Source organism: Serinus canaria, chromosome 3 (assembly GCF_022539315.1).
Source record: "Serinus canaria isolate serCan28SL12 chromosome 3, serCan2020, whole genome shotgun sequence".
Lineage (NCBI taxonomy): Eukaryota > Metazoa > Chordata > Aves > Passeriformes > Fringillidae > Serinus > Serinus canaria.
In genome coordinates, this window is record NC_066316.1 from 67,620,151 (window position 1) to 67,637,745 (window position 17,595).

The following is a 17,595-nucleotide window of genomic DNA, read 5'->3' on the forward strand; positions in this document are numbered from 1 at the left end:
CCATACATCCAAGTTCATCCCTAGACACAAATTATTGTGCAGTTAGTGCAAGGCAGCAGTGGCAGTTTATGTTGCTCCCCAACTACACATCAAACCCCAACCTCTGTTTAAGGTGCGGCATCTTGTTAAGGCTGTTGGTTCTGTGAGTTCATTTATAATTTCAAGGTTAAAGAAATTATATCTAACCCATTCAGTACAATGACTGAATACAGAGTGGATCAGGCAGATGGTCTTTAATAGTGATTTTTTCAAAGCACAGGATTTTACAATTATGTAGAATCGTTCTTCAATATTTCGGGATTTTTCAGTCCCTTGCCACCCATGTATGTAGTTTTCACACCATGTATTATGTTTTCAGCTGTTTTGGTTTTTATTCTGAATGGACACAGTGCATTTATACATTGTACTTGCTTTACTAAAGCATTGAGTAGTACACAAATAAATAGGGCTAAGATTTTCTTTCTCTTGTTGCCAGCTACACATATAACATTTTGTGGTATCTTGAACAGGGTTTGTTGTTTATGCTTCCTGTTCTGCTTGTGGTATCAGGGAGAAAGCATGATACCCAATGCATTTACTGCATATTATACTTTGTTTTCTTCAGTGATCTGCAGGTCTGACAGTAGTACAGTTTAGCAAATGCTCATTCACTGACAGTAGCGTGGCCATCCAGATATACTGTTGAAGTCTGTTGGATGATTATTTTTTCCATATATAAAAAGTACTCGATTTTCATTGATTAGGGCTAAATGAAGAGGAAACACATGGAAAAGTTCTACTCTATGTAATACAGAGTACAGAACCATTAGGGTTCAGAACAGTTAGGGTTGGAAGGCACCTAAAGATGATCTAGTGATATAAAATACAATTAAAATATACGTTAAGAGCATGGCTATTTATTTTGGAGAAGTAGGTACTTGTACTTCCAATTCAGGAAATGTGTGTGTTTGCACTAGTTAATATAGGTTTGTTCTGCACTTTTGATGATGATGGTTATATCCCAACTGTATTGCAGTACCGTGTGGAGTCGGTGATGCTGCGCATTGCAAAGCCCATGAACTACATTGCTGTGACTCCCAGTGTCCAGCAGCGAGCTCAGATGAAAGCCCCACAATGTGTTCCCTTGATCATGGAGCCGGAATCCCGCTTCTACAGCAACGCTGTTCTTGTCTTGGATTTCCAGTCCTTGTATCCTTCCATTGTCATAGCATACAACTACTGCTTTTCTACCTGCCTGGGACATGTTGAAAACTTAGGAAAGTAAGTTGCTACTCTTTTCTCATGATCTTTAATTCTATAGATACTTGAGTGTCTTTTCTAAAGTACTGAGAACCCCTGATTGCCGTTGGAAATGATGGGCACATATGAATAGCACCGTTTTCTGTTACACAATACAGATGATAAAAATCTACCATGTGAGTGTGTGCACGTTATACACATACATATACAAATCAATATGTATTTTTAATCAAATATAGAATTGGACTCTGTTCTCTTAAAAACCCTGGAAACAACTCTGTGCATGTGTGTATGTACACCTCTTTGGTTATTGTGGTGATGTTGGTTTTTAATATTGCTAAAGAATAAGTTAAAATTACTGTAAATCCACCATCTGTCTTCCAAACTACACCGGGGTTATTCCTTAATGAATTATGATTGTTTGTGTATCGCTTGTAGTTCGCTCTGGTTCTAATTACTAAAAATTAAAAGGTACAATTGAGTTATTCTTTGTAGCATCTTTTACTGAGCTTAACAGTTATTCTGTTAATTGCAGAAAGATCTCACTGCTTGTTATAATTACCTCTATAAAACAGTATTTTGAAGAATGGAAAGATGCTAGGTGTCACCATCAGGTTTTCGAGTTCTTGATTTTAAATTCTGAATTTGTAGGAAGAAAATAAGTGCAGTGTGGTACTTGGTAAACATGGATGGTTTCCATAGGGGATTACAGTACTGAGTACATACCTCCACTCACTCAGTATTTGGTAATAATTCATAACACAGAGCAGAATTGATAAATGATTCATACGTTGGAATTTAGCTATTTATTACTGCTTTGTTCCTAGAACCTTCTAAGAAATTTGAAATTATGTTATGTTTGTTTATACTTGAGATTATTCTATCCTTGCTGACATTATTAGCATTTTAATGTGAGCTGATGTTTTCGCTTGATTAGTCTGTAAATGAATGAATTGCCTTCATATTTAAATTTTCTCTTTATTAGGTATGATACATTCAAATTTGGCTGTACATCTCTGAGAGTACCTCCTGACTTGCTCTACCAGATTAGACATGATATCACAGTGTCACCCAGTGGAGTAGCTTTTGTCAAGGTAATGATATTAGTGCTCTGTGACAGCATTTTCACTGCCTGTTGGCTCACTTAAGATCAAATTGATATTGTAGTTTATATTTTGCTGCATTAAGAGCTGACAGAAAGGGGAGGTTCATTCTCTCATTTCACAATGTTTTTGATATTTGTCAAAGTGCTGAACTTCTGGCATCTCAGGAAGTAAAATGTCTTTATGCTTTCCTTTATACTGAAGGCTTATTTCATCTATAATTAAACTGTATTTTACTTGTGCAGTTTGGGGATCAAGCAGTAATTATCTGTGTGTAACAATTCATTTTTCTCCTGCCTGTATAAGCCTGCAGAATGCTTTCTTAGAAAGAGTAATGATTTGGGAGATGAGAGTCCCTGACTTGCTTTCTATTGTTCTCATTTTGTAATGTGTCCTTCTGGCTGATGTGTAATGAATATGGCCTGGAGCTGTTAAAAATATTTAGGCAATCACCAGCATACCTGTATTTAATGTAAAACAAAAACTTTAAGTAAAGAATATTTGCAGAATTTTTAAAAGATAATGTTCCTTCATTATTTAATACTTGGAGAATTAACAGCTAAATGTTGAAGTCCCATTTTGGTTGATAAAGTTATCTAAACATTGCATCAGCAGGGCTGATGAATACAAAGAACAAAAAGCTGCTTGTTCTGTCCTTAAGAGCTTTGCCTGTATTCTAGGTTCCTTGTAATGTTTGTGAGAAAAGCCAAACTGTTGGTGGCTGGGCCATCTTGCTAGTTAATTTGTCTTCCTATCAGTGGTTTACTAACAGTTCTGGGGTTTGCTTTTACTCTTAACTGTTTCTGTTGGTCTTTCTAACACCATGTTTTTCTTTGTTCCCTTTATGGCAGCCTTCAGTAAGAAAGGGTGTGCTGCCAAGGATGCTGGAAGAAATCTTGAAGACCAGGATAATGGTGAAACAGTCAATGAAGGCTTATAAGCATGACAAGGCTGTGACTCGAATGCTTGAAGCTCGTCAGTTGGGTCTTAAATATATAGCTAATTTCACTTTTGGCTATACTGCTGCTAATTTTTCTGGAAGAATGCCATGCACTGAGGTAAGGGTTGCAGGTAAAAATGTATAAAAATGTTGGAAAGACACTAGTCAGATAACGTAATATTATTTTTTGAAACAAACTAAATACCTTTAGAAAAGCTGCTTTTATTTGTAGTACTGAAAATCAGCAACTTAGTATTTATTTGTGATCTTCCAGAAAAATAAAAGGTCATTTTCTTCCTGTAAAGAAGCATTTGGAGTTGGCATTTCTGTAGAACTGTTTCCAAAGGTAGATTGGATTACAGTTCTAGTAGTAGAAATAAAACAAAACTTTATAGCTTTTTCTTCATTTTCATAGGAATCAGCAGAATCCAAAAACTAGAGAAAACGATCCTGAGCAGTCTTGTCTTGCTCCATAGATTTTTAATATATACTATAAACTTCTAAAGAAGTTTAAAACAAATTCTTCTTTATTTTAATACTTAATAATTTTTGATAATTTTTCTTTTAGTTCTTGTTATTTTGGGGTAAGTTAAGTGACCTTTTTATTTATTATATGGAATTAAACCATGAAATAAAATATATCATCTCAATAGAGTGATTTTCATAACAAGATCAAGCATGGTTAGACTGTGTTTACCAAGAGCTAGTATTTGGTTTAGCAGTAGAATAAAGATTTTCAATCTAACTTTGCAGATTGGAGACAGCATTGTCCACAAAGCCAGAGAAACATTGGAGCGTGCCATTAAACTGGTGAATGATACAAAAAAATGGGGTGCTCACGTTGTATATGGTGATACAGACAGGTAATTCATGATCTGCTTCTTAAAATGTTTTAAAATCATAATAGTTCTTCATAGAGAGATAAGATTTTGCTTTTGTCTCAGCAAGGCGAATTTATGATGCTGAAAAGGGTGTGTGGATCTTCTTTGGATATTGCTTACTGCCTTGCAAAATATGCAAAGTGAATTTGCTTGGGTTTCGTTAAGTACTTTAAAGGTTTCCTTTCTTTTGAAAATTATGTGGAACAGAAAGAAGGGGGAAATATTTTTTCAGTTGTGAATGAATATAAATCTAATTTACCAAATTATTATTACCATTTTCGTGCCTGTTTCTGATGCCATTTTTATTTTTGAAAATAGAGTATACATAACAGTAGGCATTGCACCTCGAGGCAGGCACTGTTTTAAGCTTCAGAAGTGGATACAATTCAAAAGCAGCCACCAGAGCATACAGAGATATTATTAGGCTGCCTGACATACATTTTCTTAGTCAGTCTTTCATCTAAATAATAGCCATGCTGTAGGCATATCCATCTCTGTTCCACACTTGTTTAATTTTTCAGCCATTGGGAAACAATGCTTGTCTGGCTGTCCTTTCTTAATTACTTATGAATCCAGTGACTGATTTCAGCCAGATCTGATAAAAGACTTGACATTTCAAAGATCCTGAATTCATAGTAGTTTCATTAAAAAAAAAAAAGAATTGTTGGAGAAAGGAAGTAAAATCCTGCTGCTTCCCATAGTGGGGAAAAAATGGTATACCAGATCTCTTTACACTACTTCCCTGGGAACTCCAGTTTTGCAGTGTGTGGGAGTGGTTCTTTCCCTGCCTCATCAGAAGATAGTCACAGCATTCATTAGCCCTTTGGCACTCCTCATCTCATGCTGAACACTGAAGTTTCTCAGATTTTTGGCTTTTCTAGCTGAAGAAGGGGAATACAACTCATAATAACATCCCTGCCTTGCTACCAGGAAACTACAGCATATGATTTTCAGGAACTATGTTGAATAGATTTGCATTCACTTCCTATGTCTGATTTCTTGTAGCATGTTTGTACTCTTGAAAGGAGCCACAAAGGAGCAGTCTTTTAAGATTGGTCAAGAAATTGCTGAAGCTGTAACAGCAACAAATCCCAAGCCTGTTAAACTGAAGTTTGAAAAGGTAAAAGGAATGTGTTTTGCTTGAAATGTGTGGGGTGTTATCAAACAACAACAAAACAAAAACCAAACAAAAAAATTCCCAAAAAAAATTGAAGATAGAAGATTTTTCTGAACCCTAGTGTACATAAGGATAAACAAGTCATTTGCTCTTTCTGTAGATACATTGCAAGCTCCTTAATGTCTCAGGGACCTTTTCAGAGGAGCACTACAGTGTGAACAGTAAAGAGAAATATTCCTAATTTCACATCAGTGGCTTGTAGTGCTGGCAGCATCAGGCAGTTTGAATTATTGTCTCATCAGTTTTTGGAAGTATTTTGTTTGGTATTGTATACCTACAATTGAATCAATGTGTGCAACTTAGCAGAGGAAATGTTTTCTGTCCCCAGTTCCAGTGCATTAGTTACAAGCCTGATATTTATTTTTCAGCCAGCTTTAGCACACTCACTTCAGCATATGTCCACATGATACATATACCTGTAAAATGAAAAGTCATTAAAATCTATTCATCAGGCTTCTGGAAGAAATATTAACCACAACAAATCTTTGGTAGAAGAGTAAGGCAATATGTTACTGATTTTGCTGGAAGATTGTCACTGTAAAGTCATTAGCAAGGTCTTCAGGTCAGCTAGCATTAGTTCAGCTGGTCTGGATATTTTCAAAGTACATACCTAACTCAACAAGGTCAATCAAAATATGTAAGCCTGAGGCAACCTAAACTCACCGCTCCGTCTTCCATGAGTCAGGAAGATGTGGTGTTATCCTAGTAACACTACAAAGAAGAAATTGTTCTCCATGCTTTCATTTTAAAGTATTCAAGGAATGCTTACCACAGTCAAAAATCAAATAAGAGGTTGGAGAAAACAAGCAAAAGAGACCATGACCCCAAAAATCCATTCCTGAGAAAACTGTTTTCCAAGCACAGGCTTTTAAAAAGCATATTTGCTCCAAATGCAGATACTAGCAGATTTTTGGCATCTCCTTCAGTTTGAAAACAGAAAGTTCCAAGCCACTACTTGTGTTGGGAACATTTTCTTCTCTGATGTTTAAAATGAAGTTGTCTTTATAAGAAAGACCCATAATAGAGTTACATTAGAAATGGTGACATGTGCAATCCAGAAAAGTAAAGGTACTTGCAACAGTGTATACTGTGTGTCACTTTCCATCTGAGCTTCAGCTAAATGAAATACAAAGTGATTTAAGAATGGAACACCACAGAATCCCAACTTCCTCAGCCGTCCTTTGAGTCCTTTGATCTATTTTATCAGTTGTAATGACTTAACAAAAAAAGCAAACAAACTAGCAGACCACAACAAACAAACAAAGCACAGTATTCCTTAGGAAACCCTCTGTGTTCCAAACACATTCCAGACTGGGCTGTCTTCTTTCTAAACACTCCAGGTCTACTTGCCATGTGTCCTGCAAACTAAAAAGAGGTACGTGGGTTACATGTATGAAACACTGGACCAGAAGGACCCGGTATTTGATGCAAAAGGCATAGAGACAGTCCGAAGGGACTCCTGTCCTGCTGTTTCCAAGGTAAACTATTCATAGATTTCTTCCTGAATGAAATTACAGTCTTTCGTTATTTCATTTTTTTATTTGTCCTTTCTCACAGTGTCTAGTCCTTTGAGTTGTCTTCATCTTCAACTGTTTTTCTTGTGTGAGCTATTTGAAAGATAAATTGAAGATCTTTTACAGCATTACAAGGATTTGTAATTTACAGCTTATATTTCATCCCATAAAAAGCCCTTGGCCCATATAAGCCCTCTCAAAGACCATTCTTGATCCAGTTCACTTCAGCTGGAAGTATTACTGCCAGATGAGTGAGACACACTGATCTGTCTCCAAACAGCTCACTTACATAATTCTAGTTCAGCTAAAAATTCCCTTAAATGCCTTTTTTTTCGCCTGTTTATTTTAAGCTGTGTATTGAGAGGTTAAAAAGAAATTAGGAGATCTTGTCCTTAGCCAAATTATAAGAATTTTATGCCAGTAAAAAAGATAATAATGTAGAAGGGTAAACTCATGGCAAAATATTTTAGATGGCCAGGTAAAACATCTTCTCTCATACTTTGTAAACCTCTATAGTTGTTGAAAAAATGTTAGGGCTGGTGTATGAATGATGTCATGAAAGATGTGGCAAACTGAGGAAAAAGTCGTCCGGTAATGTGTTTATGAGTGTCTTTGAGTGGAAGACATTGTAACCTATCAATATCCTAGTTCACCACTGATACATTTTCTAAGCACTGTATTTCTGTGTAATTTACTGAATTAATTGCAATTTATTCTTTTTTATTCACACATACATGTTTTTCTCACTTTTCTCTTTTGGTTGTAAAGATACTTGAGTGTTCTATCAAGCTGCTATTTGAAACACGGGACATAAGTCAGATCAAGCAGTATGTTCAGAATCAATGCATGAAGTTACTGGAAGGAAAAGCCAGCATGCAGGACTTCATCTTTGCGAAAGAGTACAGAGGGAGCTCAGCATATAAACCTGGGGCCTGTGTACCTGCTCTGGAAATCACCAGGTAATGAGATCAAAAAGTGCTAATCACAGATATTTCTTATCTTCACCTTTGTGCTGACAGGTTTGAGAGATTATGGGTAGAAGCTAGCAGGTTTTTTGTTTTGATCTTTGTTCTGACACATTAGATAGCAGATTGTGGATATTTTTTCTCTTGACCTTTGTACTGTCAAGTTACAGCTAGCAGTCAGATGTCTTCTTCAAATACTGTTGAAGCAGTTGTCCCTAAATTTCTTCTGTGTGTGAAAAGAGATGGTTCCGGAAAGAGCCACACGTTCAAGAGGAAAGTCTTGTCAGGACACTGTTGTAATAGTGTGTTCACTTCTGTTACTTACAGCTTGGGTTTTGTACAAGGGCTGGACTCTCCAAGATTATTCATCACTCCCAGTTATTAGATATGTTACAGATTGTGACAGTGATGTCTCTTAGTGCTGTGAAATACATTACCAGGCACAGTTTTTCATTTTTAATAAAGTACCTTACTTAAAGTTAATATTTCATCCTGTTGATATCCTTGATCAGTAATAGAAAAGTAGATAATGTAAGGTGAAACATTTTGCCACCTTGTTTGAAACAAAAGGTCTTCCAATTAAGCTATGCTTCTATAATAAAACAACATCAAAGTCCAAAACTGATACCTACTTCAAATTGATTGTCCTTTGCTTTCTGAGTGAAGGATAATTCAGCTTGAAGCAGGTATCACTGTACTGAGCAAGCAGTCTCAGAAAGCAAAGGACCAGAATTTGACCAGAAAGAAGATTGTACTTGAGCTCTTTTTAGTACCCTGGCTGTTCCTTACTAAAATATTTCTTTAAGGAAGTGGTAGCTAGGAAACAGTCTGCATGCAAATCCAAGTGACCTGAAACAGACCGTGTCTTTAGGGTTTGTGCCCCAGGTTCTAAAATTTAGGTCTGATCACAAGACAAAATAAAAATGAAATACTTTGGTCCTGTACTTCATAATAGGCACTGACTCCAGTCACCTGGAGAGCAACTAATCTAATCAGATGGGGAGGCTTACAGGCCAATGAAATAACTATGAATCTGCCTCTGGATGCATTCTCAAGGCTGTGTCTTGGCAGGAGAATGCTTGCCCACGACCGTCGCTCTGAGCCACGCGTCGGGGAGCGCGTGCCCTATGTCATCGTGTACGGCATGCCCGGCCTGCCCCTGATCCAGCTCGTCCGGCGGCCCCTGGAGGTGCTGCAGGACCCCAGCCTGAGGCTCAACGCCACCTACTACATCACCAAGCAGATCCTGCCCCCCCTGGCCAGGGTGTTCTCGCTCATTGGCATAGATGTCTTCAGCTGGTACCACGAGCTGCCCCGGGTGAGTGTTTCCTGACAGGAGTTAGCAAGTGCAGTGCATCTGGCTGCAGTGCTTGGCCTTGCTGTGACTTTCAGTGGAATGAGGTTGATAGGCGGCAACAGCAAAGGTTGTTTTGTGAAGCACTGTTTGATGCTCAAATATGCAGTCCTGATTCTTAGATCTTCCGTGTGGGTTTTTTTTCACATAGTAAATCAGTTTTTTCAACCCTTCCGTGCAGGGCTGATCGCAGTCATCCTCTGTTTCCTGATCCCATCTGTAGTTTAAGAGAATATTTTGCCATAACTCTGTATTTTTAGCAGTACATGTATGTGCATCTGTTTGGCCGTACCACTTTTTATATCTCTCTATATTAGATGTTGGAACTTCTGTTTTTCCAAAATATTCTGACATTTCTTGTCTGTATAGAAAGGGTGGCATGCCCCAGTAGCAGGAACACTTTAAAATTTTTATCACCAGAAATTTAAAGCCAATAATACCCAAACATGACTTCCCTAAAAGTTAAAGAAGTCATTGAGATGCAGGAAAAGAAGCTTTAGATAGCTGGATTTTAGTTTGTGAATCCCCTAACAAAAAGGGATGGTGAAGGACAATGTATCTGTGCAGTTAGGTTACTCTGCTCAGAACAGACTTCAGCAGCATAGTAATACATCGTGTTCCCACTGCAATATAGCAGTATAGCTGTATTTCCCAATACAGCCTTGATTGACTTCAGTTCTTCTTCTTTTCTTTACCTTTCCAATGGCACCGTGGCAGTCACCTTAAGTATCTCTCCAACAAGCTGTTTTAAAAAGGTAAAAAGAGCCCTGGCTTTCTGCCAGGCCAAGGAGCAGCGAGGAAGTCACAGGGAGCAGAGCAGCAGGAGAGTGAAGGATAGCACAAAGCAAAAGTCATGCAGCAGCAGGAGTAAGTGCAGAGAACTTCCCAGGGTTATGGACCAGTGGTGGAGCCTTGTCCAAGGAAATCAGAGCATCAGCTAGTGCCATGGACCAAAGCACAGGACTGCCTGGCACAGACACTCGAGGGCAGGCAGCATCCAGAAGGCAGCCACTGGAGCTGCAGCCAGGGCACATTTAGATGTGAATCAGATCCGCACCTAAAAAAGGAACAGCTGCCGGAGGCAGAGTTTGAGGTGAGATCAGGAGTTAAGGATGTGTGACTAAGGATTTTTCTGGTCACAGATTCCCAGTGAAATAGGTGTTGGGGAGGGCTCTGTTCAGTGTGTCACTTCAGGGCCAGTGCTGCACTCTTCAGAGTGCTGTGATCCATGTTCATAATTTGTGTATGAGCCCAGGCCCGGCAGGCCATCTTGCACTTTCTTACTCCTTTGGAAAAAACACAACTATGTAATCTAGGAATAATTCAAGCTGCTCTCTTGGAAGTTCATTACCTCTTAATTATTTTTCCTGACAGATTCAGAAGGCTGCCTCAGCTGCCCGCACTGAGCTAGAAGGACGCAAAGGCACCATCTCCCAGTATTTCACGACCTTACACTGTCCCGTGTGTGATGAACTGACCCAGTATGGGATCTGTAATAAATGCAGAAGCCAGCCACAGCATGTGGCAGTGATTCTCAACCAAGAAATCCGAGAGCTGGAGCGTAAACAAGAGCAGCTGGTCCAGGTACGATTAAAGCATTGTCAGATGTCTGTCAGCAGAAGACAGGGGCTGAAATTTCAAAGCAGTGCGTTACTGAATACTCCCAACAGAAATGGGAAGTATGATCCAGGTGTTAAATGTGCTGCAGCTTGTTTGCTTTACCCATTGCTGTTGAAGGCAGCACAGCAGCTGTTACTCTCCTAGGCTTTTTGAAAAGCTAAGGCAAAGGAGGGGATCAGAACAGAAGATGCTTTTCTCATTTTCTTCTGATTTTTAGGAGTACCTCATATGGTTGTAGGTCCCTTTTTATAACGACAGAGAGCTGTGAGAGTGTAAAAGATTCATTCTTTTTTGCATTAAAATAACAGATGATATTCTAGAAACAAAAATATTTGGGTCAGGAAATTTATTTATTTATATGTAAAACATGGATGTGGTTTAGCTTGGGGATTTTCTTGTTACCTTTCCTCTCAATAGGAATTTTCCGAGCTGCTTTTTCCCCTTGAGCTAGAAGTCAATTAAGAGGGTAGCTGACTGTGCTCATGAATATATTACAGCAAAGCACAGGGCCTCCCCTTGTGGAAACATATGCTTACCCTCACCTAATTTTCATACTGTCATATTTTATAATTTATAAATATTTTAGTTAAAATTTATTTTTAGCACTAGCACGTGAACCATTTTAAAGACTTGTCTGAATGTCAGGGATATAAATGTTCCTAAATCAAAGCATTGATTTGATAGGTTCTCATGGGGTTGCTAAAAATACACTGTAATTCATTTCATAAATATTTCATTACTAAGGTGTGCACTTCTTGCTGTATTTTGTAATATTTGCCCTTATCTGCGTTGTGAATGGCAGAAATGAGGAATTGCACGTTCTGCTGTTTTCCTGTGGTACTTTGAACCCTTTGCATTGCTCTTGTTCTGAAATAAAGCAGAACTTGGCAGGCTGGTCCAGCCCCACAGAAGGGTCAGTGAGTTTGTTTAGAACATTCTCTTGTCCCTGCAACACACAGCAGCTCAGCAAGGCCTGGGATCCTGTCCCAGTCAGTGTTTGATGTCTCTGTAAAAGCATCTGTCTTATTTTAATATGAAGGCTGACATATCCTTCACAGCTTAAATTTTTAACCCTTTGAGATTATAAACATGCTGGAGCCAGCAGAAAACTGATAAAACACTGAGCCATACATTATTTTAAACTGCACTCAAAAATTACGTGCTCTAGGTTAAAACCATAGACTTCTCCCCTCAACACCAACTGAATTTAGGAGTTGTCTCAAGTACCACTTAGTTTGGTCCCTTACATTTAAACCACCCCAGCCTCTTTCAGAAGAACTAGGATAGATGTACTTCTGAGGTTACAAACCTGGAACCAGCTGTTTAAATCCTGTTCCTTCTGGTCACAGGATTGGTGTCCTCTGAGGTGCCACCTGTGGGACTTGGCCAGGAGGGGCTGCCCCTCTCCAGCTCTTGTCAGTCTGCAGGGATTTGGTGCTGATGCAGGCCTGGCATCACCGTGGAAGGTGGAAAGAAGGAAAAGAACTAGTTTTAAAAGCAAAGGGATACAATTTGGGTTTGTTGATCAGGCTATGCAAGCGATAGGATAAACTGTGTAACATTTTAATGTTAGAAAACACAGGTGTGGTTGGAAGCAAATTTCTAAGGTTTTGGAAAAACTGTTGGAGGTGGCAAATGCTGCAGAGGTTAAAAATAGAAAAGCAGGGGCCTTTAGTTTCCTAAAGGTGTCTGCCTTTGGAAAAACTGCCTGCTGCTGTTTTATTCCATCAGATATCTCACATTAAAAGTACTTTCAAGCAGCATTAACAAGTAATTCCTTGAACAAAAAGAGCAGTGCAACTTCTGTGGCTTGTGTATTTCAGTGTTGGGATTGATTGGCTCTGACTAGGTAAAATTCTAATTAAAGCTTATCTTGAAATGAGTAATTTATTTGAAGTCCCTTTTCTCTGCAGAGAATAACTGCAGGACAGGAGTTCTTTCTTTTTTCACTATGAGACTTTTATAGAGAGTAAGTTTATCACAAATGGAACACACTGCCCACACTGCCCTGCTTAACCCCAGTCAGTTTATTTACCTTGTTTTTAAAAGTTCCACTGCATGCAAGTAGAACTTAATTAGCAGGATTGAGACCCAAGCTGTAGAGTCCTGCTCTTGCTCTCTGCCCAGTTCAGTGGGTGATGCTGCCAGCCAAATGAGCTGTCTGGCAGCAGCCCAAGAGGCTGAAGCAGGGAAGGGAGCTGCTGTCCCTCCATGAAGGAGAAGCTCTGTGCAGAAGGGCTGTGCCTGATACAGGCTTGAGGATTTAGCAGTCCCTAGGGGTTGATGCCTCGCTTGTGTTGTTTAAAATCATTGTTTGGCTTTTTCCCGTGTAACGCAGATATGCAGGAACTGCACCGGCTGCTTCGATCGGCAGATCCAGTGTGTCTCCCTCAACTGCCCCGTGCTTTTCAAGCTCTCCAGAGTGAGCAGAGAACTGTCCAAGGCACCCTATCTCCGCCAGCTGCTTGACCAGTTCTAAATGATCTGTGTTACAGGATTCCAGGTGCTATTTTTTTTCCCTTCAGTGTTTACCACACTAAGACTATTGTGCATGGTGCTTTTTCAATTCTCACCTAGTCCAGGATTTCCATTTTAACTGTTGGGTTTATTGTCTGAAGAATAATGAACGCTTACCATTACTAAATTGAAAAAAAAAAAAAACCCAACCCATTTGTTGACCTATGAATAGCTCACTTTTTAAGATGTAAAAATTTCTTCTTCCTTTCATGTTTCTAACATACTGTTTTATAATGCTGATGTTGAAATAGCTCTGTGTAACATCTTGTAAATCCATTTCAAAGTAGAAGTCAAGTTTACTTCCTGGAGGAAGGAGCACTGAAAACCTCTTGAAATGATAAAACCATTCGTGTGTGTTCTTGAACTGTCAGTATCAAGACGTGTTACTTATATATTCTCCATTCACTTTATAATTTTGTCTGCGAAATATTTTGTAAATACACTTTTTTACTTTTCAAACAACTGAGTAAAATAATGTGCAATGACTTTTATACAGATAATTTTAAAGTTGGTTGGTATATCTCCTCCTAAGTTTTGCTTGATTCCAAGTAGATTGTTATTTTGATCAGACTGTGCAAGCAGTAGTACCATGTGTAGCATTTTGAAACATTATTTTCTAAAAATTGCTGTCTTGCTTTAGCTATTAATGGGGCATTGTGAGGAACTGTGCAAAGACATTTTTGTTACAAACCTGTGGGACTGTTGCAATACTTTAAATATAAAATTTTATTCCATTTTTGCTTGTTTTGTATAGACATTTCTATTGCTTCTAAATATGCTTAAAATATTTTCTTTCCTTACGTACTGTACAGTTAAATCTTATTTGCCACCATCTTGACAAAATGTGTATTTAGAATATTTGTATAACTGTATAAAATGGAAAAGGAATTATGTGGTCAGTGCATTGTTTTCTAAACTGGAAATCATTTTGTTTTAGAAGTTAATAATGGAAACCATATTAAAGTTGAATAAAATGATATGGTAAAAAATGATATGGTTTTTTTTTAATATTTACTTTCAAATTGTTTCCTTCTCTGGCACACACAATAATGTAAAAACAAGACTGCTCAAACCAAAGTTAAGAATCCAGCTTAAACTTTGGGATCTAAAACATCAGTTGAAGTTCTTAGAGGCCTTCCCCAAACCAGAAGAAAAACATTTCCAGTTTTCCATTAGTCAGAAAAGGACCAAGTTTTAAATTTAAAAGTCTAGAGAAGGTTTGAAAAATAGAAGAAAACTTTATTTACATCAAGGAACCTGAGTGCCTTCTCCAGATAAGAATATATTACAGTCAAGACACCAGTCAGTCTATTAAATGTCACATTACACAGTACAATGTAAAACCCACACCAAGCAGAATAAAAACAATTACATATATAATAGAAGATCCACAGATTGCGATGCATTTGTATGCAAAGTAACTCTAAAAAAACAAACCATCAAGGCAGAAAACTTTGCCTGGTCTTGCATTCAAGCATTGGTCAAGTACAGAATAAAAGTGCAAATGCCAGGAGTGAATGCTTGTAGTACAACCAGCACTTGGCAGTGCCTCATTAGCTGCAAGAGGTTACCTTTCACACTGGAGCAGAGCATTCATCTTCAAACTCTTCCTGGGTTTGTGGACAAAAAATAGGATCCTTATCAAATTCAAATATCTAATTCATGGATTAAAGCTCTTGTCCTCAACAGGGGGATAGCTTTTCTAGCATAAGCAGGGCATTAGTAATGTAATGCAGTTGCTCCAAGTAATTTCAACCCCCAACATGTAAGTACTTGAGCTTTCTGGAGGACCTGTAACTTAAAATAGATCTGCATTGTAAATGGATCCTCACTTCAGCTGTAGATACTGAAGGGAAATTTTAACATGAGAAAACTAATATTCATTGTGTGAAAACAACCCTTGAGGAACACCAAAACCCAAGAGCAGAGAGCTAAGCCTTGGCCATCGAGGGTGCCTAGAATTGGTATGAGCTGGACTCATCCTTGGAAGAATCTAGATCTTGTTTTAAACTTAAATTGCTTCAAGCATTTAATTTTCAGTCGAGGGCAGCCCCTGCTGTTAAAAGCAGGCTGGTTAGGGGATAAGGAGAACACTTGCTGTCTGTCTATCCCAGTTCAAGTTTAAGACCAGAACTAAGACACTGAAGGCTCCAAGTCCTCATTAAGATGACTCTAAATTTAGGCAGGTCTCCACACATCAGTGGAAAGTGATTCTACATAGATAATTCTTCAGCTGCCACTGCTTTTTGGATCCTTTACTTGTGGGAAAAGGCTGCTCTTACCTTGGCATTCCAGCCTATTGCTCCATTCCTACTACACAGGCCTCCTGCTTTTTAAGGAGGAAATGGGGATGAATTGAAGTTACTCACACAAGAATTAATACAGGAAGGAGGAAAAAAAAAAGAAATCTTGTTTTGTGCAATATTTTTACATTTGCTGGGACAACACTGGTCAGAAACACAAAGAAGTGTCTGTATATACACAGTAGATAAGCTTCTAAGAGATTACAGCATATTTCCCAATGCAGCTTTGATTTCATTTTCTGGGGGTTTTTAGTACTTGATTATGCAAACGATATAAAGTAAACTATCCCTGAGAACAGTCTTACATGTAGGACATTCCAATCTGGAATTTCATCAAAACTTAGCATACAAATTGGGGGAGTTTAGAATCTTCCTGGTTTCCCAGTATCTTTCTTTAAATATCATTTTCTTCTGGCGCTATGATTTCAGGAATGGGGAAACTTTTTTATAGCGATGTCAACACAAGTGAATCCAGGGGGATGGCAGCTCCAGGGGGAGCTGCCACAGAGCAGTTCTTGTATCTTTCATTGTGTGTCCTGCACCTTCTCCCTGCCCCTCCACCTGTGGGATTTCTCCTCACCATCAGCTGACACCCCCTACTTCCCACACACACGGAGCAGAGTGCAGGAGGAAAAATGGGAAGTGGAAACACGGTGAAATGCAGGCTCCAGCTGCCCTCATTCCATCCCCTCTCTCTGCCTACCACATTGTTTGCTTCCATGTCACTCCAGCAAAGCACACAGGGCCACACAGACTCAATCCTGTCACCTGTGCCCAGGCCAGGGCTGGGGCTGGCATTTACCATCCCTGGAAGCAAACAGAACCCTCGTGCCACAAGTGAAACAAGGCTGCATTCTACAGTGCAGGCTCATGCATTGCACTGGAAAAAGATGCCACAGAGGGAATCCATCTAATTCACACAGTGGCATTTAAGTGCCAGGAGCAGAAAGAGAGGGAGGCTGTGCAACACAGCAAGCCATTAACAAAAAAACTTTCACTACAAGTTGATTCTGGCTTCTAATTAACTTCCCAGAAGAAAAGAAAAAGCCATTCAAGCCTAGGTTGCATACTTGAAGGACAAGAGAGGGAACAAAAGCAGAGCTGGAAATCCAGGGAACATCTAACATTCTGTGCTATGTTACACCTCGAGCCCTTTTGTTACTGAATGAAACCTCTTAGCAGGAAAAATACTAATAGAAGTGCAAAGTTAAAAACCCCAAACAAGAGTACATTTTATCACACAGACTTAAAAAAATACTTCATTGATTTAGAGCTCCAAGCTGACAAATGGCAAGATTACTATTCAGAGACAGATTTTGCCATTTTCTGCTACTTTTTTCCTCTTATTGGGAGGGCTCCCTGGCATGGCTGCACCTGCCCAGGGTTTCCTGCTTAGAAGCAATGAATCTTCACATACAAACCACTGCTTCTCCACTAGGGAGAGTCCATCTCCATGTCATCCCCCAAAGAAAAAGCCCAAATGTCACCAAGCCAACTGGCGAGGGGCAAGTAGTGCTACGGGAAAGGATTGTCTCATTGATAATTCCCTCTCCTCAAATCTTCATTGTAACACATTACCCTGTTAAGTCTTGGGACAGGAAACCAGAGTAGTTGTGATTACCTTAAACAACTGGCTTAAAAATACCATATATTAAGCAATCTCTTTTACCTGAAGGGAGCCAGCAAGAAAGGTGGAGTGGGGCTTTTTACAAGAGCATGTAGTGATAGAACAAGGGGGAATGGCTTCAAACTGAAAGAAAGTAGGTTTAGATTAGGTATCAGGGAAAAAAATCTTTCCTGTGAGGGTGGTGAGGCACTGAAACAGGTTGTCCTGAGAAATTTTGGATGCCCCAGCCCTGGAAGTTTTCAAGGCCAGTCTGGATAGAGCTCTGAGCAACCTGGTTCAGTGGAAGGTGTCCTTGCCATGGCAGCAGGTTGGAACTGGATGATCTTTAAAGGTCCCTTCCAACTCAAACCATTCA

General features: G+C 39.0%; 1 protein-coding gene across 1 annotated transcript in view; it reads left to right on the forward strand.

Annotated features, from left to right (window-relative positions):
* REV3L (REV3 like, DNA directed polymerase zeta catalytic subunit) overlaps positions 1-14,302 on the forward strand; it is a 110,922-nt gene extending 96,620 nt beyond the window's left edge. Inside the window, exons 23-32 of the mRNA XM_030235630.2 lie at positions 1,016-1,260; positions 2,225-2,333; positions 3,194-3,400; positions 4,036-4,145; positions 5,169-5,283; positions 6,681-6,818; positions 7,623-7,813; positions 8,891-9,137; positions 10,548-10,757; positions 13,132-14,302. Coding sequence (XP_030091490.2) covers positions 1,016-1,260; positions 2,225-2,333; positions 3,194-3,400; positions 4,036-4,145; positions 5,169-5,283; positions 6,681-6,818; positions 7,623-7,813; positions 8,891-9,137; positions 10,548-10,757; positions 13,132-13,272 — 1,713 coding nt within the window. The 3' untranslated portion in view covers positions 13,273-14,302. The remainder of the gene's footprint in view (positions 1-1,015; positions 1,261-2,224; positions 2,334-3,193; positions 3,401-4,035; positions 4,146-5,168; positions 5,284-6,680; positions 6,819-7,622; positions 7,814-8,890; positions 9,138-10,547; positions 10,758-13,131) is intronic.
* Positions 14,303-17,595: the final 3,293 nt, after the last annotated feature.